The 26,408-nt window shown below is 38.8% G+C and overlaps 1 protein-coding gene across 1 annotated transcript in view; it reads left to right on the top strand.

The window, feature by feature from the left end:
* LOC115630731 (Down syndrome cell adhesion molecule-like protein Dscam2) overlaps positions 1-26,408 on the top strand; it is a 307,894-nt gene that overhangs the window by 163,034 nt on the left and 118,452 nt on the right. Inside the window, exon 18 of the mRNA XM_030527385.1 lies at positions 25,871-26,338. Coding sequence (XP_030383245.1) covers positions 25,871-26,338 — 468 coding nt within the window. The remainder of the gene's footprint in view (positions 1-25,870; positions 26,339-26,408) is intronic.

The raw sequence follows: 26,408 nt of genomic DNA, 5'->3' as shown, positions 1-26,408 counted from the left end.
TCTAAAAAAGCTTGCACTGCCAAATCCCCTGCACTATCCCCTGTAGTTTCATCAGTTACTGCTGAAAGTGCGTCAATTCCAGCTCTTCCTCAGCCTCCGTCTCTTACTGTGATAGCTCCCCGAAAACAAGTTTTTGTATCTAGATTATCTTCTGATCCCACTTGTGAATCCTTAGCAGCCTATATTGCTAGTAAATCGACAGCTAGTGTGTCTATTTCGAAGTTTAGTTTTGCTGAGCCTCGTGAAATAGCCTCGTTTAAAATAAGTGTTCCGCCGGAAGCTTTTACAATTATATGTGATCCAAAATTTTGGCCTCCACATATGATTGTTCATGAGTTCAGGCAGAAAAAAACGAGTTTCGTCACTGCCTGTTGATTTACAGTCCAATCTTTCTTCGAAACCAACGTCAAGTTTGGCTTCAAAAAACTAGGCTCGCGATCCTTTTCGCTTAATATTCTGTATCAGAATGTTAGGGGACTTTTGTCCAAGCTTGGCAATTTATTTTTGAGCAGTTTTTCTTTCGATTCGAATATTATTGCGTTTTCAGAAACGTGGTTAAACCCCACGATTTTTGATAACGAAATTTTATCAGATGACTTTTGTATCTTTCGTCGTGATCGTCCGAGTCGTCGAGGTGGAGGCGTACTGATTGCAGTCAAATCCAACCTTCGGTCGGAAATCATTGATGTAGATGTGCCAAATGATGTTGAATTTGTTGCTGTTAAAGTAACTTTTCCGTCTTTTGTTCTATACATCACTTGCTCGTACATACCTCCCTCTTCTGATGTTCAGGTTTATATGCAACATATAACTTGTATTAAAGAAATTTTTACTCATCTTCGTGACAGCGACGCGTTTGTTGTGGTAGGTGATTTTAATTTGCCCAACATAGAATGGTCATACCTCAATGAATCAAATTATTTGGTGCCCTCTGCAGACCATGAATTTTTGGATTGCCTGTTGGACCTTTCTTTGTTTCAAATTAATCATATACCTAATCACCTTAGTAGAATGCTTGATCTCGTCTATGTCACTGACCCTAGTAGCGCAGTTGTCTCTAGGTCTTCACCCCTGTCAGTGCCTGAAGATACTTACCACCCTACTTTAGAAATCTCTCTGTCATTTTCAAATCACACCTTAATTCCTACACTTAATTCTAATAAAACAAGTCGTTGCTTTCACAAAGGAAATTTTTCTTTGCTTAATGAACTTATTTTAGCAACTAATTGGTCTTTTCTGTATAGTGCGGTTGATATCAACATAGCCGTTAAGTTTTTCTATGACACTATTAATGCTCTTTTTGATGTCTGTATCCCAAATTGTGTTATATCGTCTGCGTCATCAAAACCTCCGTGGTTTTCGCCAAGACTTTCCAACTTAAAAAATGTTAAATCTAGATGCTTTAAAAAGTATAAGCGGTCGGGCCTAACTATTGACTTCTATAAATACTCTATAGCGAAATCCAATTTTGTCCTTCTTAACTCACGGTGTTATAATAATTACCTTGCCCGATGTAAGATACAATTTGCACAGGACCCTAAAAAGTTCTATAAGTTCGTTAACTCTAAACGTAAAACTGCTTCGCTACCTTCATCATTTTTCCTTGGTGACAAGAAAGCCAGCAATGATTCTGAAGCTGCTGACTTGTTCGCCAACTTCTTCCAGTCAACTTATTCCTCTGTCTCTATTAGTAATACCTCTTATCCTTATAGCATTTCATCTTCCCACACTATTTACGCTCCCATAATTACTGATAGTTGTCTACTTTCTGCTATCAAATCCTTGAAGTCTTCGTACTCTCCTGGAGCAGACAACATTCCTAGTTGTGTACTCAAGGAATGTTCTAGTTCTCTTTTACAACCATTGCTTAAACTTTTTAATCTGTCACTTAGTTCTTCAATCTTTCCAGCTATTTGGAGAGAATCTTTTATAATTCCTTTATATAAAAAGGGTGGTAAGTCTGATATTTCGAATTACAGAGGTATTGCAAAGTTGTCCGCTATACCAAAATTATTTGAAAAAATAGTTTGCGGCACTTTGCAGCATCTCTGCAAATCTGTCATATCTCCTGCTCAACATGGTTTTATTAAGAGACGGTCTACTACGACCAATTTGCTGGAATTTACTTCTTTGGTAAATGAGGCATTTATTCTAAAAATGCAGACTGATGTCGTTTACACTGACTTCAGTAAAGCATTTGACTCTGTTAACCATGACCTTCTGCTCTTTAAGCTTAGCCGCATAGGATTTCCTGCCGATTTGTTGCGTTGGATTTCGTCCTATTTAAAAAATAGGACCCAACGAATTTTGCTCAGGTCGCATATCTCTAAGCCCGTTTATGCATCATCAGGTGTGCCTCAAGGTAGTCATCTTGGCCCTTTACTTTTTACATTATTTATTAATGACCTCCCCTCTATCTTGTCACACTCTTATATACTTATGTATGCTGATGATGTGAAACTTATTCTATCTTACAAAAACCCTCTTCATTTTCAACGCCTGCAGGATGATCTGAACTGCATGCAATCTTGGTGCATAGTAAACCGCTTGTACCTCAATTGCTCTAAATGTAAGTTCATGACCTTTCATCGAACTTTGCCCCTCTTAGTCACATATACGATTGACAATGTGCCATTGCAGCGTATATCGACTGTTGAAGACCTTGGGGTTCTTTTTGATTCCAAATTGAAATTCAATCTTCACATTTCTAGCATTGTAAATAAAGCTAAGGGTGTACTTGGATTCATTAAACGATGGTCCAAGGAATTTACTGATCCTTATACTACCAAACTTCTGTACACGTCTCTAGTACGCCCTGTGCTTGAATACTGCTCTTGTGTCTGGTGTCCACAGTATAGAAAGTATCAGGAGCGTATTGAATCTGTTCAGAAGCAATTCTTGCTTTTTGCTTTACGCGGACTTAACTGGGATCCTAATGTTTTGATGCCATCGTATTCAAGTAGACTATTACTTATAAACCTTCCATCTTTAGAAAATCGTAGGACTGTTCTTGGAATAGTTTTTCTCCACAAGTTAGTTATCGGTGAGGTTGACTCCTCTGCCCTCTTAGGTCGCCTTAATTTTTCAGTTCCTTGTAGACCAACAAGGAATTATTTGCCGTTCATATTGGCTAGATGCACAACCGATTACGCTTTGCACAATCGTTTTCGGGTCATTTGCAGTAATTATAATGATCTTTCACACTTACTTTCGACAGAACTCTCTCTCTGTTCGGTAAAGATTATTCTTTATAATTATCTTCGGGAAAATCTCTGACCACTTCTGCTGTGAGTCGGGGCATAGCTAGCCGGACTGGCATTTAAATTTTCCCCCACCGGGTTGGAGATTTACCTCTTTACCTCTTTCTCTTTCTCTGTCTTTGTATCTCTCTTTCCCTCTTATTTTTTCTTTTTCCTCTTCCTCTTTCTACACCTTACTTTTTCTAATTAGTTCTTAAGTAGAATTAATTCTTCTCTTCTACTTGCTATTTGTTTAGTTTGTTAGGTCTATAATGTCTCTGACCACATTTGGCTGTGAATCGGGGCATAGCTGGCCAACTGGCAAATAAAATTCCCCCAACGTGTCGGAGGCATTAATAGACGTCATTGTATAGCTCTCCCTTAGGCTTTCTTATCTTTTAAGTTTAACTTATAATGTAATACTATAAATATTTTTATTTTACTTTCTAATATTACCAATTATTTATTGACAGTAAATTTGTTGATTTTTATAAATAAATAAATAAATAAATAAATACATACACTCACACAGACGCAATTGCTATATAAATGTACAATGTACGTGAGTTCGAATACCGAGAGAGGTAAAATCAATAAAATTTTTTTTTTATTTTCTTAATTTTTTTATATTTTCTATAATTATTGTAATCATATGTACAGAGTATTTCAAAGTCGGGACACCCGACTTTAGCTTTTTTACTTGTTATATATAGCCATGTCCGTCTGTCTGTCCGTCCGTCTGTCTGTATGAGCGCAAGGATCTCAGTAAGTACAAGAGGTAGGATAACAAAAATTGGTATCAAGGTTCCTATAAGCCCTAGGCAGAACGAGTTTGTTTATTTTTTCTGATACACCCCCCCACTCCCCCGCAATTCGTATTTTTTCTTATAACTTCCGTAATTCTCGGAATTTTAAAATCAAGTACTAATGTGTCCGTGTGCCAAATTTCATCATGATAGGTCAATTCTGAAGAAAGTTATAGCCATAAGTAAAATCGCTGCTCATGCGCTGCCTGCAGCTCTGTCGGCAGCGCTGCCCGCAGCTGTTGTTGTTGTTGCTGCTTTTGTTCAACTTTGTGCTGCATACATACACGCATATAAACACGCATAGGTACGTGATGTAAATGTGCTGTTTAAACTGAACATAAACATGTATTCTAATTTAATTTAATTAATTATTTTAATTAATTAATTAATTCATTTTTTTAATAATTTAATTTTTTTTTAATTTTTTTATTTTTTAATTTTTCCTTTTTGTGGAGAGTACAGGCTATTTTACAGTCGGGCTTGCTCGACTGTAGCGTTCTATCTTGTAAATTTTTTTTTGTGGAGAGTACAGGCTATTTTACTGTCGGGCTTGCTCGACTGTAGCGTTCTATCTTGTTGTTGTTGTATTTGTTTGGTACAAACTGTTTTCTCTCTGCGTACACTTTCTCGTTTGTTTCCGCTACACTTTCGTAAACTTCATATTTCTCTCGCAATTCTTTCAACGATGTGAAGCTATACAAATTGTATTAAAAATCAGTTTTAAGATTTAGCCCATCCAGAACATATCGAATTAACGATTCAGTATCCATCACTCCACGGGCTGCAATGCTCTTCATATGCAACAAATACTCATGAAAATGTTCATCTTTGCGTTTTGTGCGAGCACTTAATTGTTTGTGAATTTCGGCACTGCAAAGTGTGCCTCGTTGAAATTCATCGATCACCTGTTCACGCAACGATTTGAATTCGTATACTATATGGACGTAGACTCCAAAAACAATGCTGTTATGCGCGTCATCTTGGCGCGTGCCTGAACATACTTTTATTTTTCGTTCAAACCGTACGCGTCTGCATTTAATTCAAATTTGTGAACCACTTTTCCACTCGCATATTTTCACCGTTAAACTCCGGAATAATTTTAGAAAAATTTTAATAGTTGCACTAGCTGTTGCAATGTACGCTGTTTTCGGCTGTTGCGGTTCTATTCGTTTCTTCTTGTCTTGTTTTTCTCTGTTGCCCTCGGACCTTTCTGGAAACATCGCCTCATATAATATTGTCAGTGCGTGCTCACTTGTAACGGTTTCTTTGTCCTCTTTGTTATTCATTTTCGTGAGCGTCGACCGCGTTGAAACTGACGGCTTGAGACTACTGGCGCCTTTCCTTTTAGAATAAACTGACTCACTCGCACTGGCTTCGGCTTTGCAACTATGGGTACTGGCGTCGGCTTTGGTTTGTAGCCTGATCTCGTTTTTCTGGCACTCATGCAACTTTTATTCAATTTAATGTACATATAAGTATGCATGCCACTTTTCACGCACTTTTTGTCACTTTTCTCACAGCATTTTTCCACAGCTTTCAAAATTTTTAGGTTGAGCCCCCAAATGTGATCTTGTGTATCATAGAATGTTTATTATTGATAACGATACCAAGATAAATGATATAGTTTAGAATAGGAATATAATGTAAAAGGATGATGGCGAATATTAGCATATGCAGCTAATGCACTCTGGTTGGACAGAATAAATTCAAAATAGTCTCCTTCTGCTTCAATACAGCTTTTTGCACGATCCAAAAGCATGTCGAACGAGTGTTTTAGCTCGTTGGCCGGTATGGACGCCAGTATGCCGGTGCAAGCCTTTTGAATTGCCTCTACGTCTGCATAACGCTTTCCTTTCATGGGCAAATGCATTTTTCCGAAAAGGTAGAAGTCGCACGGTGCCATATCAGGTGAATACGGCGAGTGGTTAATGGTTAAAATGTGATTTTTGGTCAAATAATCGGTCACAAGCGTCGATCGTCTGAGCAATTTTTTGTCGTCAGTCAATTTGTGTGGAACAAACCGTGCACACATCTTTCGTAAGCCCAAATGTTCGGTCAAAATGCGATAAATCGATGTTTTGAAGTGAAACCCATGGCACGTACTACACAATCTGTGCCTGAGGTAACTATTCCGGTGGTCCGTTAGTGTCGCACCATTGCTAGTGAGCAAATCCTCCTGATTGAAGCCGCTTATCCATTTGTCCTAATAACATCACTGCAGATTGCAGCTGTCATGGTCGCCATGAAGTGAAACCCCCTTTGGGTTTCTATCCCGATGTTGTCTCGAACAAAAAAAAAAAACACTTGGGAGTCGTTTGGTAAATCTTTATTAATTGAAATGTATAAAATGTGCTTAACCTAAAAACTGCGTCGCTGCGTCGCTTCAGCAGAAGTCAGCGGCAGAGCAGCCTTATGTATATATGCTTATATATAACATAAGAGAGTGGTATGCATATATGTCTCATGCGCGGTCAAGAATGCTGACGCGGCTAATTGCGCCAGCTACGATCAAGTCATTGCACTTGAAAGTGTCGCTGTTTCAATTATGTTTTTGCAGCGACAAAGTGTTGCTGTTGTATATATTTGACGGGCACTGGATACAGTGCACTCACGACATATGCGCATACTACAGTTTTGGAGATGTTCAATTCCATTTCCATCAATTTCAATGATGATTTCGGCTGATTTTTGATGAATTCACGCACAGTTTCGATGGAATTTTCGGTGATCACGAATTTTGATTGGCCCACATGTTGATCGTCATTTATGTCCTCACAACCACTTTGAAAACGTTGAAACCACTCGTGCACTCTGCTACGGGATAGGCAATCATCGCAATCATAAACTTGTTCCATTAATTTAAACGTTTCGGTAAAAGTTTTACCAATTTTAAAACAAAATTTAATTTTGGCTCTTTGTTCGAAGCTCATTTTCGCACCGATAACACAAACATACTGACACTTAAAACGCAATAACTTCCTTCTAATCAATGAAATGTCATGAATTTCTCACTGGACAATCGATAAAGATAGCAGATTCTAACGCACCAGTCGACATATAGATAGCGCCACCAGGGGCGCTAGATTCAATAGTCCTGTTTACTTTGGAACGCACCTTGTATATGTGAATATATGTATGAATATATGTATGAATATATGTATGAATATATGTATGAATATATGTATGAATATATGTATGAATATATGTATGAATATATGTATGAATATATGTATGAATATATGTATGAATATATGTATGAATATATGTATGTTTATGCGCGTCTATTCGTGTCTGTGTAAGCATGTTTGCAGTTCACCAAAGCAGCAGCATCAACAACAGCTGCGGGAAGCGCCTAGGCAGCAAATATATTTATGGCTATAACTTCCTACTAACTCGGTATGTCATGATGAAACTTGACATACGGACACATAATCACTAACTGGGAGTATTTGCAAAATTTGTATTCGAAGTTCCAAGAATTTCGGGTGTTATATGAGATCACTAATTGCGGGGAAGAGCGGGAGGGAGGGAAATTCCAAAATACAAATTTTCTGCGTATTCATATTAGGTATATTGGACTAAAAATTGGTTTTCACAAGTCTTATAGTCTCCGAGATTTAGGGGATTATACGAATGGAAAATCGTGAAAACCCCCATAGGGGTAAGTCGGGGGAAAATAAAAAAAATTAGCTTATGCTGTGCTGACATCATGTAGACTAAACTCAGTTGCGTCGTTCGTGGAACATTCTTTTGCTATATGCCCGAAAATGCTACATTTATAACTTTTCTTTCCTTTGCTTTTGGTTTCCCAATTTACTGATGTGTGACCTTTAGCACCGTCGATTAAATATTGCATAAGCGCGTTGTTCTCGATATTATCGCGCGATGCGAGTTCTTTCATCGTAAGTAAATATTCCTACAAACTAGCACTATTTAAGCATATGCTAGTTTTGTTTGCATAGGCACTGTATTGCAGTTTTGTTTTACGTTTGCATTAGTATGTTGCTGTTGTACGTTGACTGTACTACAATGCCGCGTGTTACTATTTCGTTTTTCATTATTCACACCATTCGCGCGTTCTTCGTTTTCTTCATTATCTTCGCCGTTCTAAACGGTCATACTAATGTAATTCTCATCTTCGTCTTCACTTTCAGCATTATCGCCAAAATCTGATTCTACCAACAAATTTGTTTTTCGAAGGTAGCAAAATATGTGTTTAGCAAAATCCTCTTTATCATGCTGCACACATAATACATTACATATCATTGCCAAATCGTAATATGTTTAATTTTCAGCAATGTATGTGACTTTCCGATCATACTGTTCATTTTCGATACCATAATTAATACCCTCGAATGCTCGTAAGCGTTGCGTTCAAAAACAAATTTGTGCAATATTTCAATTATCTGTTTCTTTTCGTTTTTTAACGCTTTTTATAGCCTGTACCCAAAGGGTGAAAGGCTATACTAGTTTTGTGCGCATGTATGTAACACACAGAAGGAGGCATGGCAGACCCCACAAAGTATATATATTTTTGATCAGGATGACAAGACGAGTCGATATAGCCATGTCTGTCTGTCTGTCCGCCTGTCTGTATGAGCGCAAGGATCTCAGTAAGTACAAGAGCTAGGATAACCAAAATTGGTATCAAGGTTCCTATAAGCCCTAGGCAGATCGAGTCTGTTTATTTTTTCTGATACACCCCCCCCCCCCCCCCCACTCACCCGCAATTCGTATTTTTTCTTATAACTCCCGTAATTCTCGGAATTTTGAAATCAATTTTGGTAGGTACATCCAGTTAGTACTAATGTGTCTGTGTGCCAAATTTCATCATGATAGGTAAATTCTGAAGTTATAGTCATAAGTAAAATCGCTGCTCATGCGCTGCCTGCAGCTCTGTCGGCAGCATAGGTACGTGATGTAAATGTATGCTGTTAAAACTGAACATAAACATGTATTCTAATTTAATTTAATTAATTCATTCATTCATTCATTTTTTTAATAATTTAATTTTTTTTTTAATTTTTTCTTTTTTGTGGAGAGTACAGGCTATTTTACTGTCGGGCTTGCTCGACTGTAGCGTTCTATCTTGTTTTATTTTGACAAATTCCAATAGGCGCATCATATTGTTGCCCTTAGAATTTCACAACTTCGTAAAACTGTTACCTTTATGTACTATATGTATTATTATGTATTATGTATTGTTAGAAACGTATTTTCTTCCGCACTACAATTATTTATACATGCACATCGTATAGCAATTTAATTTAATTTAAAACGCACTTGTCACTGGTTGATCTTCGACACTTTTCTGTATATATAAGTTTGTCCTGACTGACTGACTGATTGGTGATCACCGACCACCCCACTAAGAATTTTGAAAAATTCGAGCTTAAAAAGGGGGAAACAGGCTCCAACGTTTGTATGAAAAGTCTACAATTTTCAACCGATTTACTTAGAACGTGGTGGTTGACTAACTTCAAACTTAGTTTGTATACTCTCAGAAAAATTCCAAGAAAAACTGCATACTTGGTTTTTTGAAATTTTCCTTGGGGCCTGAAATATGGGAATTTGCCTGTAAAAACAAGTAAAAAAGCTAAAGTCGGGTGTCCAGACTTTGAAATACTCACTACATATGTTTAGAATAATTATAGAAATTAAAAATTCGTCACGCCTCCTTCTGTGTGTTACATACATGCGCACAAAACTAGTATAGCCCTTCACCCTTTGGGTACAGGCTATAAAAATTAAGAAAATTAAAAAAAAAATTGGATCGATTTCACCTCTCTCGGTATTCGAACTCACGTAAACGGTGTATTATTGCACATATACAAAGGAATTGCGTCTATGTGAGTGTATGTATGTTTATGCTCGTATATTAGTGTCTGTGTAAGCATGCTCGCAGTCAACCAAAGCACCAGCATCAACAATAGCCCCGGGCAGCGCTTGAGGAGTGTTGCAGCAGCAAATATATTTATGGCTATAACTTCGTGTTAAATCGGTCTATCATAGTGAAACTTGGCATACGGACACATACCGACTAACTGGGGGTATTTGCTAAATTTGAGTTCGAAATTCCAAGAATTTCGGGAGTAAGAGAAAATCGCGATTTACTGTGGAAAGGGGCGAGGGTGGTAAATTCTAAAATACGCATTTTCTGCGTATTCACATAAGGCATTTTGGACTTTGATGTTCCTAGGTCTTATAGTCTCCGAGATATAGGCGATTATACGAATGGAAAAATCGGGTAAACTCCCATAGGGGGGAAGTGGGAGGGGGGGAAATAAAAAAAATAAAACAAACTCGTATAGAATACACACATAACGCATCTTTGTGCAAAATTTGGAGTCTCTAGCTCTTATAGTCTCTGGGATCCAGGTGTTCATATGGACAGGCAGACGGGCAGATAGACAGATATAGATCCCTAGGGGGGTTTTCCCGATTTTCCTTTCATATAATCTCCTATATCTCTATAAGAGCTAGGAAAACCAAATTTTAGTCCAAAATGTCTTTTATGAATACGCAAAAAATGTGTATTTTGGAATTTCCCTCCCTCCCCCCTCTCCCATGCAAATCGTACCTCCCCGTAATTCTTGGAGTTTCGAACTCAAATTGTGCAAATACCTCCATTTAGTGATTATAAGTCCAAATGCCAAGTTTCATAATGATAGGCCGATTTAACAGGAAGTTATAGCCATGAGACATGAGACCAAGCAGTGCCCGCAGCTGTTTTTGTTGTTACTGCTTTCTTAAGGCAGACGAAACATACACAGACATACACAGACACACACAAATACACAACTCAACTTAAACCACTGCGGCGCAAGATCTGCTGCAAAAAACGATGGAAGAGCACTCGTTCGACTTGGCCATCCTGAGCGAGCCATATAGAGCACGGGCAGATTCGAGATGGGCTTCTGACCAATCTGGAAAAGCCGCACTATGCCTATGCGGCCAACGTGGGACACAGTTGGACAACACTAGAGCATGTAGGGCTTTTGTGCGGGCAAAAGTTAGTGGCCTATGGTTTTATAGCTGCTACCTCGCCCCAAACTTGACTCTCAACTAGTTTGCGGCAGCCCTTGATGAGCTGGTAGTCGACGCAGCTAATCGCAGGAACGTTATCGTGCCCGGTGATTTCAACGCATGGGCCATTGAATGGGGTAGCTCCGCCACAAACGCCCATGGCCGAATGCTTCTGGAGACATTCCCAAATTTGAAATTTCACTACTGAACACAGGCACGCAGCCAACTTTTAACAAGGCCGCCTCGAGTTCCATTATCGACCTTACATTTGTAAGCTGCTCACTATGCAACTCAGCGACGTGGTCAATTGCTGATTTTTACACATCCAGCGATCACTAGGCAATGCTGTGCACAATTGGCGAAAGAGCCATCAACCAACGCAATGGTCTCCGCTCCAAGTTCACGTATCGCATGGATACATTCAGCCCTAGGGTCTTTTCGGAAACCCTTCCCAACTTAACGCTGACCGGAAATCTTCAAAGCATGGCACAGGAAGCTGTGACCCATCTGCAGGCCGCATGCGACGCCAGCATGTCGAAAAGGAGGCAGAACTCACGCCATCACGATCCAGTCTTCTGGTGGAACCAGGGATTCGCGCAACTGCGAGGGGCATGCACAGGCGTTTTTTCGCCAGCAAGCAGAGTATCGCGACTGCCGAAGAGCCCTGAAGCGAGCTATACGGGGAAGCAAAAGGAACTGCTTCCTCGAGCTATACGACTCGGCTGACCACGACCCTTGGGGCTAGGCGTACAAGTCAGTGGTGAAGCGCATAAATGCAGGAAGACTCGATGTACCATCCTCCCCAGATGCACTCTCTTGGATAGTACTATTGGAGTAGTATTTCCAGCAATATCCGCAAACGGAAGATTCGGACAACATGGGACCCTTACCACTCGCGTCAACGGCGGTAACAGCAACAGAGATACTGGCAATAGCGAAGTCATTAAAGGATAAGAAGGCACCAGGTCCAGACGCAATACCAAATCGAGCGCTTAAATTAGCACTAGTGATGCATCCCCACACTTTCGCGGAACTATTTCAAACTTGTATGAATAGAGGAATCTTTCCGGACTGTTGGAAAATCCAGAGCCTGGTAATTCTACCAAAACCAGGCAACCGCCGGTGAGCCCTCCTCATATAGGCCAATCTGCTCACTGAGTACGGTGGGTAAAGTCCTGGAGAAACTAGTTTGCACGAGATTGGAGACTGCAGTGAACAAGGCTGGCGGGCTGTCCCCTAACCAGTACAGGTTTCGGAGGGCAAAATCGCTTGATGCCATCAGCAAAGTGGTGGACATAGCATCGAAGGCGTCGTGGGGACGCGCTGGAAGGGTGGAAACAAGGAATACTGACTGGTCGTCACATTGGATGTGAAGAACGCCTTCAACACAGCCAATGGGGGCTCCATCTTCAATGCTCTGGCAGCGCGCGGCATCCCCGCGTATCATAACCAGTGCATTCGCATCTACTTTAGCAACCGGGTCCTGCTTTATGAGACTACATCCAGCTCGAGAACCCATAATATTTCCGCAGGAGTACCCCAAGGCTCAGTTTTTGGGCCACTTTTGTGGAATATGAATTAGGTACGGCGGTGTTCTACGATTGGAGTTACCAGCTGGCACGGAGGTAATCGGCTTCGCAGATGACGTAGCGATAGTGGGGATTGCTAAGGACTTGTCGGCCGTAGAACGGATATGCAACGCGGCCATCGGAAAGATTAACAACTGGATTAACGCAACGGGGTTAGAACTGGCACCACAAAAATCCGAGGCCGTACTCATCAGCAGTCGCAAGGCTGTCGAGATAGATGAACACCCGCGGGCCAAGGCAAGGGAGCAGATTACTGCTCAGCGGGGTCACATGGGCGATCATGTTATATGGAGCCCCCGTCTGGAGCCAAGCCACGAAGCTACATAAAACCTATGGTAGCAGCATATCGTCTAGGCGCATTGCGGGTGTGCTGTGCTTTTAGGACTGTATCAGGCGACGATGTCCTACTAATTGCGCGTATGGTACCTATTGACCTGCTCGCAAATGAAGCCAGCATATAGAGCCAACGACACAGCGACGCCCCCACAGCGCAGGGCTCTGCGGGCAAGCACAAGGCAGCATAGCCTTGAGGTATGGCAAGGGCGATGGAACGTCTCCCCCAAGGGCCACAGGACGCACCAGCTAATTCCCAATATTGCGGCATGGGTCGGAAGGAAACATGAATTCGTGACGTTCCACCTCACGCAAATCCTAAGTGGCCACGGTTGCTGCCGCAACTACCTTTTTCGATTTGGCCACGACGATGGCGCCGAGTGCACCGTCTGCAGGCGGGGAGTAGTTGAGGACCCCCTTCATGTCACTTTTGTACTTTTGAGAGGGCAAGAAGTCACCTTTACAGCGTGTTAGGGGAACCGGTATCGCCTGCAAACTTTACCAACACCATGATAATGGACGAGCGCTTTCCGAACGCTGCCTGCGACTTCGCGTAAATTGTTATGGGTGAGCTTCGTAGATTGGAGTGCGAACGCCAACGAGGATGGTTATGAACCGATCAACGCCCGGGTGAAGCATTGCTCCACGGCCGTATCGTCCGGATTCAGATTCGTCCATAATTTCTTAATTTCTTTCTCCTTACCACTACTCTCAAACTCTGTAATTTCCCTCCTGAAAAATAATTGATCGATTTTACCTTTCTCGGTATTCGAACTCAATTATACACCATTTACGGTATAATTGTACATTTACATAGCAACTGCGTCTGAGGGCAAATATATTTATGGCTATAACTTCTTGTTAAATGGGTCTATCATAGTGAAACTGGGCATACGGAAACATAATAACCACCTGGGGGTATTTCTAAAATTTTAGTTAGAAATTCCAAGAATTACGGGAGTTAGAGAAAATTGCATTTGCGTGGTAGACGGGGGAGGGAGGGAAATTCCAAAATATACATTTTCTGAGATCCAGGTGTTCATACGGACGGACAGACAGGCAGGGCTAGATCGACTCGTCTCGTCATGCTGATCAAGAATATATATACTTTGTAGGGTCTGCCACGCCTCCTTCTGCCTGTTACATTTTTCAGCTCCCGCAAACCTAATATACTTCTGTACATTTCATGTACAGAGTATCAGAGACTATAAGAGATAGAGACACCAAATTTTGCACAAAGATGCGTTATGTGTGTATTCTATACAAGTTTGTTTTATTTTTTTGATTTCCCCCCCACTTCCCCCCTATGGGGTTTTCCCGATTTTCCATTCGTATAATCGCCTATATCTCGGAGACTATAAGACCTAGGAACACCAAATTTTAGTCACAGATGCCTTATGTGAATACGCAGAAAATGTATATTTTGGAATTTCCCTCCCTCCCCCCTCTACCCAGCAAATCGTAGCTCCCGTAATTCTTGGAATTTCGTACTAAAATTTTGGAAATACCCCCAGTTGGTTATTATGTGTCCGTGTGCCAAGTTACACTATGATAGACCGATTTAACGAGAAGTTATAGCCATAAATATATTTGCTGCTGCAGCGCTGCTCAAGCGCTGCCCGCGGCTGCTTATGCAGACACGAATAGATGCGCATAGGCATACATACACTCACACAGACGCAATTGCTATGTAAATGTGCAATTATACGTGAGTTCGAATACCGAGAGAGGTAAAATCGATCAAATTTTTTTTTTATTTTCTTAATTTTTTTATTTTCTATAATTATTGTAAACATATGTACAGAGTATTTCAAAGTCGGGACACCCGACTTTAGCTTTTTTACTTGTTTTTTTTTGTTAAGCATTTAGGGAGTTTTTATTATTCTGGTCTGGGTACAGGGTATTTCACTGTCGGGCTTGCTCGACTCTCTTGTTTTATTGTGAAATAACGATTAAATTAATTTCGAAACCCAAAGTTTCACTTTAATTGCGTGTTGCCCTGACACAATTATTTTTTTTAATAGTGTGAGCATTTTTAAATTTGTCTGCGATTTAAGTCCTTTGACTTTTGCTTAGCATTCTGTATCGCTAGTATAGAGGATTATATAAATAAATTATAAACCCTTTACGTGAGTTCGAATACCGAGAGAGGTAAAATCGATCAAATTTTTTTTTATTTTCTTAATTTTTTTTTGTATTTTCTATAATTATTGTAAACATATGTACAGAGTATTTCAAAGTCGGTACATCCGACTTTAGCTTTTTTACTTGTTTTTATCTTGTGTAGTTTATTTTGTATGAAATACAGTTATATTTCAATACTTTGCACTTTGACATTATACAAAAAAAAATATGACGAATTGAAATATTTTGACAAAGTTTCAAAATAGTCTTCTTTGTAATAACAAAATTTGGTAATTTAAATCTGACTTCAGTCCAATTTTTCGATTTAATGATATACATAATACATAAAACTAATAAATGAACCTAGTTTGATAAACAGCTTTTGTTAATTTGTACAAGATCACTAAGTCAAATTTGACGCATTTTGTTCCACTTTCACCCGATTTGTTTTACGAGAACAATTCATGATACTGCACATTTGGTCGAGTGTATCGACACCTCCTTTCATTGTTTTATAAAATTCAATCATATGGGGCTTGTTGTTTCTAAAAAATATTAATTTTTTCGTCTTCATTACATGAAAATAAAAATTAAACGAATTTAGAAGGTTTTGGCTTATATGAAAGAAGTGTGAGTTCGTTGACATGAACGAATGAAAAATAGAGATGAACTACATTGACGACCAATTTCAATTCAAATGGAATTTATTTCTTATTTGATCGTAAAATATGAAAAAATACAAAGTTATAAATTTTCAAAAAGTCACACAAAGGTTGTTATTCGTTGAATCGACGACGAACATTTTTAAAATTCCTACTTACTAAAGACCCAGTCATCTGTGCGTCTGCACTCTTCAAGAGATTGGTGACGACAAGACCTGTAGGAAAAATAAGCACGAAACCAAAAATGCAGCTAAAATATAACTTTATAATAACTTTTTCGCTGTCGATTAGACGAAGAACAACTATCTAGGGTTAACAAACACGGTGGACTAGTATTTTCGGGACTAGTATATTCAGCCAAGTTTTCACCAGTTCCTCTATACTAGCGATACAGAATGCTAAGCAAAAGTCAAAGGACTTAAATCGCAGACAAATTTAAAAATGCTCACACTATTAAAAAAAATAATTGTGTCAGGGCAACACGCAATTCAAGTGAAACTTTGGGTTTCGAAATTAATTTAATCGTTATTTCACAATAAAACAAGAGAGTCGAGCAAGCCCGACAGTGAAATACCCTGTACCCAGACCAGAATAATAAAAACTCCCTAAATGCTTAACAAAAAAAAAAAACAAGTAAAAAAGCTAAAGTCGGGTGTCCCGACTTTGAAATACTCTGTACATATGTTTACAATAATTATAGAAAATAAAAAAATTAAGAAAATAAAAAAAAAAATTTGATCGATTTTACCTCTCTCGGTATTCGAACTCACGTATAATTGCACATTTACATAGCAATTGCGTCTGTGTGAGTGTATGTATGCCTATGCGCATCAATTCGTGTCTGTGTAAGCATTTTCGCAGTCAACCAAACAGCAACATCAACAACAGCCGCGGGCAGCGCTTGAGCAGCACTGCAGCAGCGCTGCATCAGCAAATATATTTATGGCTATAACTTCTTGTTAAATCGGTCTATCATAATGAAATTTGGCATACGGACACATAATAACTAACTGGGGGTATTTCCAAAATTTTAGTACGAAATTCCAAGAATTACGGGAGTTACGATTTGCGGGGTAGAGGTATTCACATAAGGCATCTGGGACTAAAATTTGGTGTTCCTAGGTCTTATAGTCTCCGAGATATAGGCGATTATACGAATGGAAAATCGGGAAAACCCCCATAGGGGGGAAGTGGGGGGGAAAATAAAAAAAATAAAACAAACTCGTATAGAATACACACATAACGCATCTTTGTGCAAAATTTGGTCTCTCTATCTCTTATAGTCTCTGAGATCCAGGTGTTCATACGGACGGACAGACAGACAGACAGGGCTAGATCGACGCGTCTCGTCATGCTGATCAAGAATATATATACTTTGTGGGGTCTGCCACGCCTCCTTCTGCCTGTTACATTTTTCAGCTCCCGCAAACCTAATATACTCTTGTACATTTCATGTACAGAGTATAAAAATACATCAATCCGAATAATAATATAATTTATTTATTATCTAATACTGACCGAAATTGCTTCATGATAACTATATACCGTATTGAACACTTTTGCAATGGGTCTGTTCTCTAAAATATTTGAAAATGCCCAATCAATATGTGTATTAAGAGTAGTGGTAGGTGAATTCAAGTCTAGTAAAGAACTTAATTGCTGCCTTAATAAGAATTGATATGTCCTGTAATTATGAGTTCTAAAAAGGCACATATTAAAATCTCCTAAAACTACAGAATTACTATTCAAAAATGTGTGCCGTCGAAATAAGCTCACAAATTCTCTTGAAAATGTACGCAATGGATAGGACGGAGATCTATATACTACTAAGAATCCGGTAGACTTATATTTAAACACGGCAAACTCGAATACACCTGAGTCGGAAACATGACTGCCACTAGCGAAAAGATTAACATCATCAAATATTTCATTTTTAATAAATATAAGTATGCCTCTTTTCGACCGCGCTCTATTTAATTGTTGTTCGACATCTAAACGTACTCCTATAGTAAAACCAGGTATATCATATACTTCATTGGAGAACGTTGAAGTCTCAACAAAACATAAAATTGAAGACCGAAGCATAAGCTTGTCGGAACGAATGTCTTCAATATGACAGTGTATACTCTGTGTATTATGAAAAAAAGACATTTAAGTCCGAACTGTTCATTAAATAATCAAAGTGTGTGTGAAGCAACTTGACAGAGCGCAAATTGTCCAGCTCTTTCTCAACGTGTGAATTGAGATCTGAGTGGGGAGCAACAAAATCTACAACTATATAAAGGCCAGATGCACTAGTTGCTCTACTACAAGGTACATACAATGAATCGCGTTTAATATTGGGGCAAGTGTGAACCACCACTTTGCTATATGTAGCTCCGTGGCTCTTATGAATGGTTATACCTTCTGCAGGTATAATAGGAAATTGCTCAAGGTCAATGGTAACTTGCTCGTTTGAGTGATATTGAAAACTTTTTGAAACTTTCTGAATGGGGGTCCAAGAAGGTTCATCACGGTGAGTATATTTTGATCGAGCATTTACCCCTACACTTTCTTCAAAGAATTTAATCCATAAAAGATTTGGATTATTGACTGAATTGAAACCTATCTCCATTAAAATACCTGTCGCTCCATTCACTAATCCATCTGCTGTGTCAACATTAACAGTTACCATATATTTTGCAGTGGTTTTCAAAATTAAGGAGCTACATAGACCTTGTGACTGAGAAGTCTTGAAATTTTTTACCAACTCAAGGTACTTATTCCTAGTTGCCATGTTTAAATGTGTAGCCTTAATGGAATCCCGAGCATGTGATATAAATTGCTCAGTTGGAATTGAGGCTAATTTTTCTGTATTATACCTATCGACTTCAGCATTGCTGGTAAACAGATGAATAACATCATCCGGAACTTGACGACTATCGACAATCCTGCTTTTGAGCAACCTAATATCAGCAGGAGTCATATTACCATTTGCCATATTGTTCAAGGCTACAGCAAAGGACTGGTCTGGACTGGACTGGTTCAAAGAACTTGAAGCACCCCCATAGAGCAGACCCAAATATGGCAGTATAAGGAAATATCCATCTATCGCCTACTGGACGTAGCTGTCTCAGATCTCCCAAAACGATAACAGAAATACCTCCGAAAGGAGTTTCTTTGTTATTAAAAATTTGCTTGAAGCGAGAGTCTAAATAGGAGAACATTTTGACACCGACCATAGAAATCTCGTCAATAATAAGAACTTTAAGATCCGATAAATTAGATCGGAGTGAATTTAGCAAATCTGTTCCCAATTCCTTAAAAGTAGTCCCAGACTGATTAACTGGGAGTTCAAACATTGAGTGCAAAGTTGCACCGCCAATTCCAAAAGCAGTTTTTCCTGTCGGAGCACACAATACAATTTTGGCAGAAGTTGGATTACATCCAGGAATGATATTATATAGCGAAGTTAAAGAATGGAAAAGTGCTGATATAAGCCTGCTCTTGCCAAACCCCGCTCCCCCACCAACGAACTCATAAAACACAATTTTTGATTTTGCGTTATGCAAAACATGTGTTAGAAATAATTTCTGCCTTAAATTTAAAGATCGTGTTAAATTTGCAAAATTTTCGGGGGATATAACTGGTGGGAGTTTAATTACCCTTAAAACACCATCGGACACATCTGGGACTTGAGAGCTAAATTTAAAACCCTAAATTCCTCATCTAATACGACCTGATTATCTAAATTCTCCTCATTTGTATCTGATTCAATTTCTAAGGCGCTATTAAGTGCAGACTCTAATTCGTTATCATCGATAACATTATATTTTCTAAAGTTCGTACAAATTGGTTCCCTGTTACTACCACAAACTCTTCACAATCTAAATCTATTAACTCTACCTTTTCATCTCTCCAAGGGTAATATAACATTTTTAATTCCCTAAAGTAACCCTGCCTATCATTATTAATATTAAATCTCCTATACCTTATTATAGATGGATTTTTCTTTTCCCTAATAAAACCACTACCATCGCGAAGATCAAATACGGTGTTACCTAAAAGTTCACCGTCTTCTTCCTCTTCGTTGTCAATATTATGACGAGTCGCATTTCGGCATTTACTAAACCTATACTTGGCAGCAAAATCTGCCAAGCACAAACCCTCGAGACAATTTGGACGCTGAACATAATGGTCTAGCAATCCTACCACGAAAATATCGGTTGAATTTTCAGGTAAATTTTGAAGCTGTTATCTAGGCTTTAGCATTCTGACACGACGGTCTGGCAACGAAGTATTAATATATATTTCTGCGTTACTTGTCTCCGATAATCGCATACCCATACAGCAATAAACGGCTTCTTGAGCTGAAATTTCCGTACCGCAAATAAATTTGTGACCTATATGCTGTAGCTTTTGCTTAATGCTGAAATTACCCCTGTTAATTTCTGCAACAGCATCTCGCATCAATTTTGAAATACCCCTTTGCGATTTGTTAATGTAATTAATAACATAGCTACAGCAGGCGTATGGGTCCAATATGAATTGAATATCCATATTGGCTCTTTGGGTAGAAAGAAGGTGTTTGTTGTAAACATTCACCTTAATTGCTTCAAAAATTTTTTTGAGGAAAATTAGACCTAATGGCATATTTATACTGCTCATAGCTTAAATTGATTTGATCATGAGATAGAAAATTGTCAAATATATTTAAGCGCTCAATAATTTCAGGATCAAATTAAAAATTTAAAATACTTTGTATTTTTGCAAAGTTAGTGCGATGAACAGAAATATCTTGAGCGTCTTCTGGCAATGGTAATAATATTTCCGTTTGGGGCATAGGAGGATACGGAATACCGCAGCGACAGATTTGTTTCCCCCTTATTTCTCGCTTGCATGAGTTAGAATGGTCATGCTTCTGGTATTCAATGTACTGAGATACTTCAGTACATGAAACATTTGTGCTTATAAGGTAATCAATGAAATTGATTACTGGAGGAAAAGACGTATCGTCAGATAAATCGACGATAGGAGCATCTTTCAACCAAAACATGCCATGTATATGAGGTGAGCCCCTATGCTGAAATTCAACTCGCCAATAATATTTAACAACATTATGCCTACCGAAAATCCTTCCTTTTTCATTAATTTAAAAACCTGCCTAATACGGTAGTCGAAATATCTAGCGCAAGTAACGGGATCTGCTCTTATTAAACGTGCCTTTTCTTCATGGGCTAAAGCTGATGCTACTTCCTTAGAAATATCAAACCTATCAACATTTTTCTTAAGTAAAACTAACAACTCTGACCACCTAGTCTCAGCAGCCGACAACGTTATAAAAAAAGTAGGGAGCCCAAACTGGCGTATCATGGCCATGACTTTCTTTTTTTCAGCTTCCCAATGAGCAGGAGATTAACGAATGCATTTTAATACCCTATAACCTTCATCGTGACTTATTACTTGATCTATATGATCTTCACTGAGTGCGTTGGCAGCTGTAATGCCGTGGGGGGCGCTGTGCTTACGTAAGGAAATGGATGTGTTATTGCGTATATGGATCAGCTCTAACTTCTTGTAATTATAAAATAACTTATCCGTTCTACAACTTCTCCTATCAACATTTCTAAGTTCGGACCTAACAACTGTTGTAAAACTTTGTGAAGTTTTTCTTTTTTTCGCCAGCAAATATGGTTGGGAATGACAGTTCCTCTGAATCAGAGTCTGCAACCATATCAAGGGGTCTTTGGCCTTCACCAGGAGCAATTGTGATACGCACAGGGATATTGTGTGCATGCGTGCTGTCTAACAATGTTTCTTGCCCTCCTGGATTTATCTGCTCTATGTCTATGTTTGAATTTGCCTGTTCGGAAGTATTTTGTATACCATCCTCAACAACTACTCTGTCTGCTTGAGACATTATAAATGGAACAGTATCGGATGTAGAAGAAATCATCCACTGCTCATTAAGTGTTACATTATGTTTCCGATACAGCTCTGTATTAATCAGATATCTGATTGCACTGGCAATTTTGGAGGGCCTAATGGTTTCAGCCATAAAATTATGACTGTATTCTCTGCTTCGTGAAAAGCTCGTGGAAGAGAAGTAACCACGTTCGAAACTGGAATTGGGACATTAACTACAGCTCCTTTTAGACCACTTTGGCGACCATACCCAAGGGGTTTTATAACCATGAAAGGCAAGCGGGGAGATATTAATCTTTCCTCCAAAAAGTTCAGTTCTTTAAGGCAATCGGGCAGTGTGGGAAAATCCAATCCATTTGTGATAGCTGCCTTTGGTACCCTACGAGCTTTAATACTTCGGCTGCAAGTTTTGTAGAAAGTAAACCTTTCATTATTCGAAGAAAATATACCTGCCACACTAAAAATGGTTATGCAAAGCTGACTAAACCTTTCAGTGTTTGTAAGCTCGTTTATCTGCTCAATATATGTCCGGGGTACCCTATCAACTTGGTGGGGGTACCAAAGGCCTTTACAGCAAAGGCAAAGTTGGTCAGGACCTAATTCCACTACTTTATTAAATTGGACAATTTGATGTTCAATTGTAAAAACTCTGACCTGCATATCCTCTTCTAAAACATTTGCCCTTTCCTCCCTATTGCGAATTGCATTTCGTCGGTTTTCTGCTACTCTATTTTGGCTAAGGCTTCTATGCTGTCTAACTCTTTGAGTCAAATTCCTTGTAGCGTCAAACGATTCCTGTCTTGCTAATATTCTAGCTCTTTGTCTTTCTGTAGTGTTGCGAACTTGCTCAACGTTCCTATAAATTAGATTCACTCTTGCCTGAGACGGACGGAGAGTATTAGCTGTCTGCTCCTGTTCCCTTATTTCTACATTTTGCCGACGAATTGATCGCCGCAAAGAGTCGGCAGACTGCTCCTGTTCCCTATACTGTAAGTCCTGCCTACGTTGCGAGTGTTGTCGAGTATTAACTACCTGCTCCTGTTCCCTTATCTCTACATTTAGCCGGCGAATTGATCGCCGCAAAGAGTCGGCAGACTGCTCCTGTTCCCTATACTCTGAGTCCTGCCTACGTGTTGAATGTTGTTGAGTATTAGCTGCCTGCTCCTGTTCCCTTATTTCTACATTTTGCCGACGAATTGATCGCCGCAAAGAGTCGGCAGCCTGTTCCTGTTCCCTTATTTCTACATTTTCCCTGCGAATTCTATGAGCTTCAATATTATATTCCCTCCCCCGCTGACTATATTCCGAATTAGTCCTATTTACTTGATTTCTCGCTCTTTGTCTTTCCGACCTAGCAGCAGCCGATTGACTTTTCAAATGAGGCATAATTATAAAACTTAATGAAATTTTAAAAGGTAAATAAAAAACTAATATTTGCAAAATATAAAAAAGTAAAAAAAAAATTAGCACAATATAAACAGAGTCTTAAAAAAGACTATTTATGCTTAAGGCAGAATTTGAGAAACACAAAAAATATGTTGAAGACGAAATAAGAAAGTCTTGATAAAGACTATTTACGACAAAAAAATATAAAAATGAAAAGGTAAACTCACTTCTTGTAAGTGCCGAAGAAAAAAATACACATATACATATATTTCTAAAAATATGCACTTTATACTTTAAACACTACTAACCACTCACAAAATTAAATTTACCCGTTTTAAATTGTAAAATCGCACCACATTCACAACCGCACAGAAGTAATGCAAAATGCAACTAAACCCATCAAATTTTGTGGTACGCTTGTCGACTTCATTTTTTAGTGCAATACAGTCCTTTTGTGACCTGTCCTATTTGATTGAGTTTTTTGGGATCATATGGGTTCACGCGGTTTTATTGGCAACTACCTGCAGGTCAACGGTTAAAAAGGATGCGTTGGCAGTTTATTTGCCGGTATTTCATCAACTGGTAATTTTTAGGATGTCTCTCAAAAATTAGTAAATCCGTTACAAAAATGTCCCCAAAAAGACATTGAACCTTTTCTAGGTAATCCACGAACGATTGTACACGATAGCTTTATTAAATAAGATATGAATATATTATCATAACATTCATATAAGTATTCATACACTAGGCATTTATTTTTGTGTGAATGAAAAAGTATATACTATTGCATTAGTAGAAAAATAAATCACTGCTTCAGTTTGTTATGCGTATCGTTTATAACTTTTCTTAAAATTGATCGAAGAAAACAAAATAGATAATTATGTTCATTATGTATGCAAAGTTTAATTTATGTAGCTTTTGAAATGTGGACAGTATTGACGAAATTCTGTAGAGGGGGGAGGAAATAAAAAAAGACAAACTTGTGTTGCCTAGGTATTATGAGAGTCTGCATACCAAGTTTGGTTTATGTTGCTTTCGAAATGAGGACAGTGTTGACGAAGTTCGGGTGCTGAAGCTTGTGGGCGTAGTACCGGAGTGAAAATGTTTCGCTAATAACTTTTCTTACAATTAACCGAATTGGATCAAATTTAAACCAAAAGTAGATAACTGTATATAGATTGCGTGTGCAAAGTTTGGCTTATGTAGTTTTTGAAATGTGGACAGTATTGACGAAATTCTGTAGCTTGGGGAAGGGGGGGGGGGGGGGGGGGAATTCCCAAAAATAAAATAAACTCGTCCTTTTTCGGACCTAGGAGAATCTGGATACCAACTTTGGTTATTCCAGCTATTATAGTTTCTGAGATCCTTGCGTTCATCCAGACGGACAGACGGACGGACATGCCTAGATCGATTTCTCTCGTCATGCTGATCAAGAATATATATACTTTATGGGGTCGGAGATGCTTCCTTCTGTATGTTACATATTTTGCACAAACCTAATATACCATTTTTACCCTACGGGTACATGGTATAAAAACAAACTTTACCTTCCTAGGGCTCAGGAGAACCTGGATATTCTGGTCATTCTAGCTCTTGCTCCTTCTGAGATCCTTGCGTTCATACATACATGCGCACAAAACTAGTATAGCCTTTCACCCTTTCCGTACAGGCTATAAAAAATTTAAACATCGATTTGCTTGTGGAGAGTCGATTAGTCGTATAAAGTCAAGTCTGTCCGTATGAACACCTGTATCTCAGAGACTATAAGAGCTAGCGACACCAAATTTTGCACAAAGATGCCTTATGTGTGTACGCTGTGCAAGTTTTTTTTTTATTTTCCTTACTTCCCCCCTATGGGCGTTTTCCCGATTTTCCATTAGTATAATCGCCTATATCTCGGAGACTATAAGACCTAGAGACACCAAATTTTAGTCCAAGATGCCTTATGTGAATACGCAGAAAATGTGTCTTTTGGAATTTTCCTCCCTTTCCCCTCTCCCCCACAAATCGTAGCTCCTGTAATTCTTGGAATTTCGAACTCAAATTGCAAATATCCCCAGTTAGTGATTATGTGTCCTTATGCCAAGTTTCACTATGATAGACCGATTTAACAAGAAGTTATGGCCAGAAATATATTTGCTGCTCTAGCGCTGCCCAACCGCTGCCCGCAGCTGTTGTTGATGCTGGTGCTTTGGTTGACTGCAAACATGCTTGACGCAATTGCTATGTATATGTGCAATTATACACCCTTTACGTGAGTTCGAATACCGAAAGAGGTAAAATCGATCCAATTTTATTTTTAATTTTCTTAATTTTTTTAGTTTCTATAATTATTTTAAACATATGTACAGAGTATTTCAAAGTCGGGAGACCCGACTTTAGCTCTTTTACTTGTTTTAATGCTGCAAAATATTTGATCTGAAGCACAACAACAACATCTACAACAAAAATCAGAGTTATGACTAAATTCTAAGGAAAATCGAGCAATGACATTTTTTCGTTATCCCGTTTGTAGGTATCGCTGGCGACAACTGCATATGTCTTGTTTTTGTAAGCGCGGTTGCGATCGGCACTCTGCTTGTGCGTCTTGCTGGCGCCACATGTGTTACAGAAAAGGTTGTCGATCCAGCCGTGAAGTAAGAAGTTTCACTTCAATATGAATATTCACTTCAATAAAAGTATGTGCTTGTTCTTGAAAAACTATTTATAAGTAAGGATGAGTTTATATATATATTTTTATTCAAATACTAAATAACAGTAATAATAAATGAACTTAACAATTTCTTACAATTCTTTTCCAGTTGGTCCATCTGTAACGGTTGCAAAAAAACAGATAACGGTACGAAGAGGAGAGCGTATTGCTTTGCGCTGTGATGCAAATGGCGACGAGCCGCTAAATATGTCATGGCGTGCAAAGGCATATAAAATTGATCCCTCTTATGATACACGTTACCATATTAAGCACTCACCATTGACCCGTGGATTGTCGTCGGAGTTAACGATATTGCAGACAATTTTAGCAGATCGAGGTGAATATTCGTGTATAGCTGGCAATGCGTATGGTCAGGATAGGGCAGTTATACACCTCCATGTGCAAGAGCCGCCGAATTTTCCAATTAATTTGCGCATAACGGATCTAAGCAGTCGTTCAGTTACTTTGGCCTGGTCTTCAAATGACCAAGATTCCGGTTTACTGGTTAGCGGTGGAGGAAATAATTTAGATTCACAGCCAATATCTAATTATATTTTACAATACAAAAAAGCTAGAGGTATGTATGAATTGTATAAAATCGAAGTTGTATAAGTTCGAAGTTTGATATCTGATCTTTTTTTGTAAGC

Source organism: Scaptodrosophila lebanonensis, unplaced genomic scaffold (assembly GCF_003285725.1).
Source record: "Scaptodrosophila lebanonensis strain 11010-0011.00,11010-0021.00 unplaced genomic scaffold, SlebRS2 tig00001410-arrow-pilon, whole genome shotgun sequence".
Classification (NCBI taxonomy): Eukaryota; Metazoa; Arthropoda; class Insecta; order Diptera; family Drosophilidae; genus Scaptodrosophila; species Scaptodrosophila lebanonensis.
Note: the sequence above shows the minus strand (reverse complement) of the source record. Positions and strands in the feature narration are given on the sequence as shown.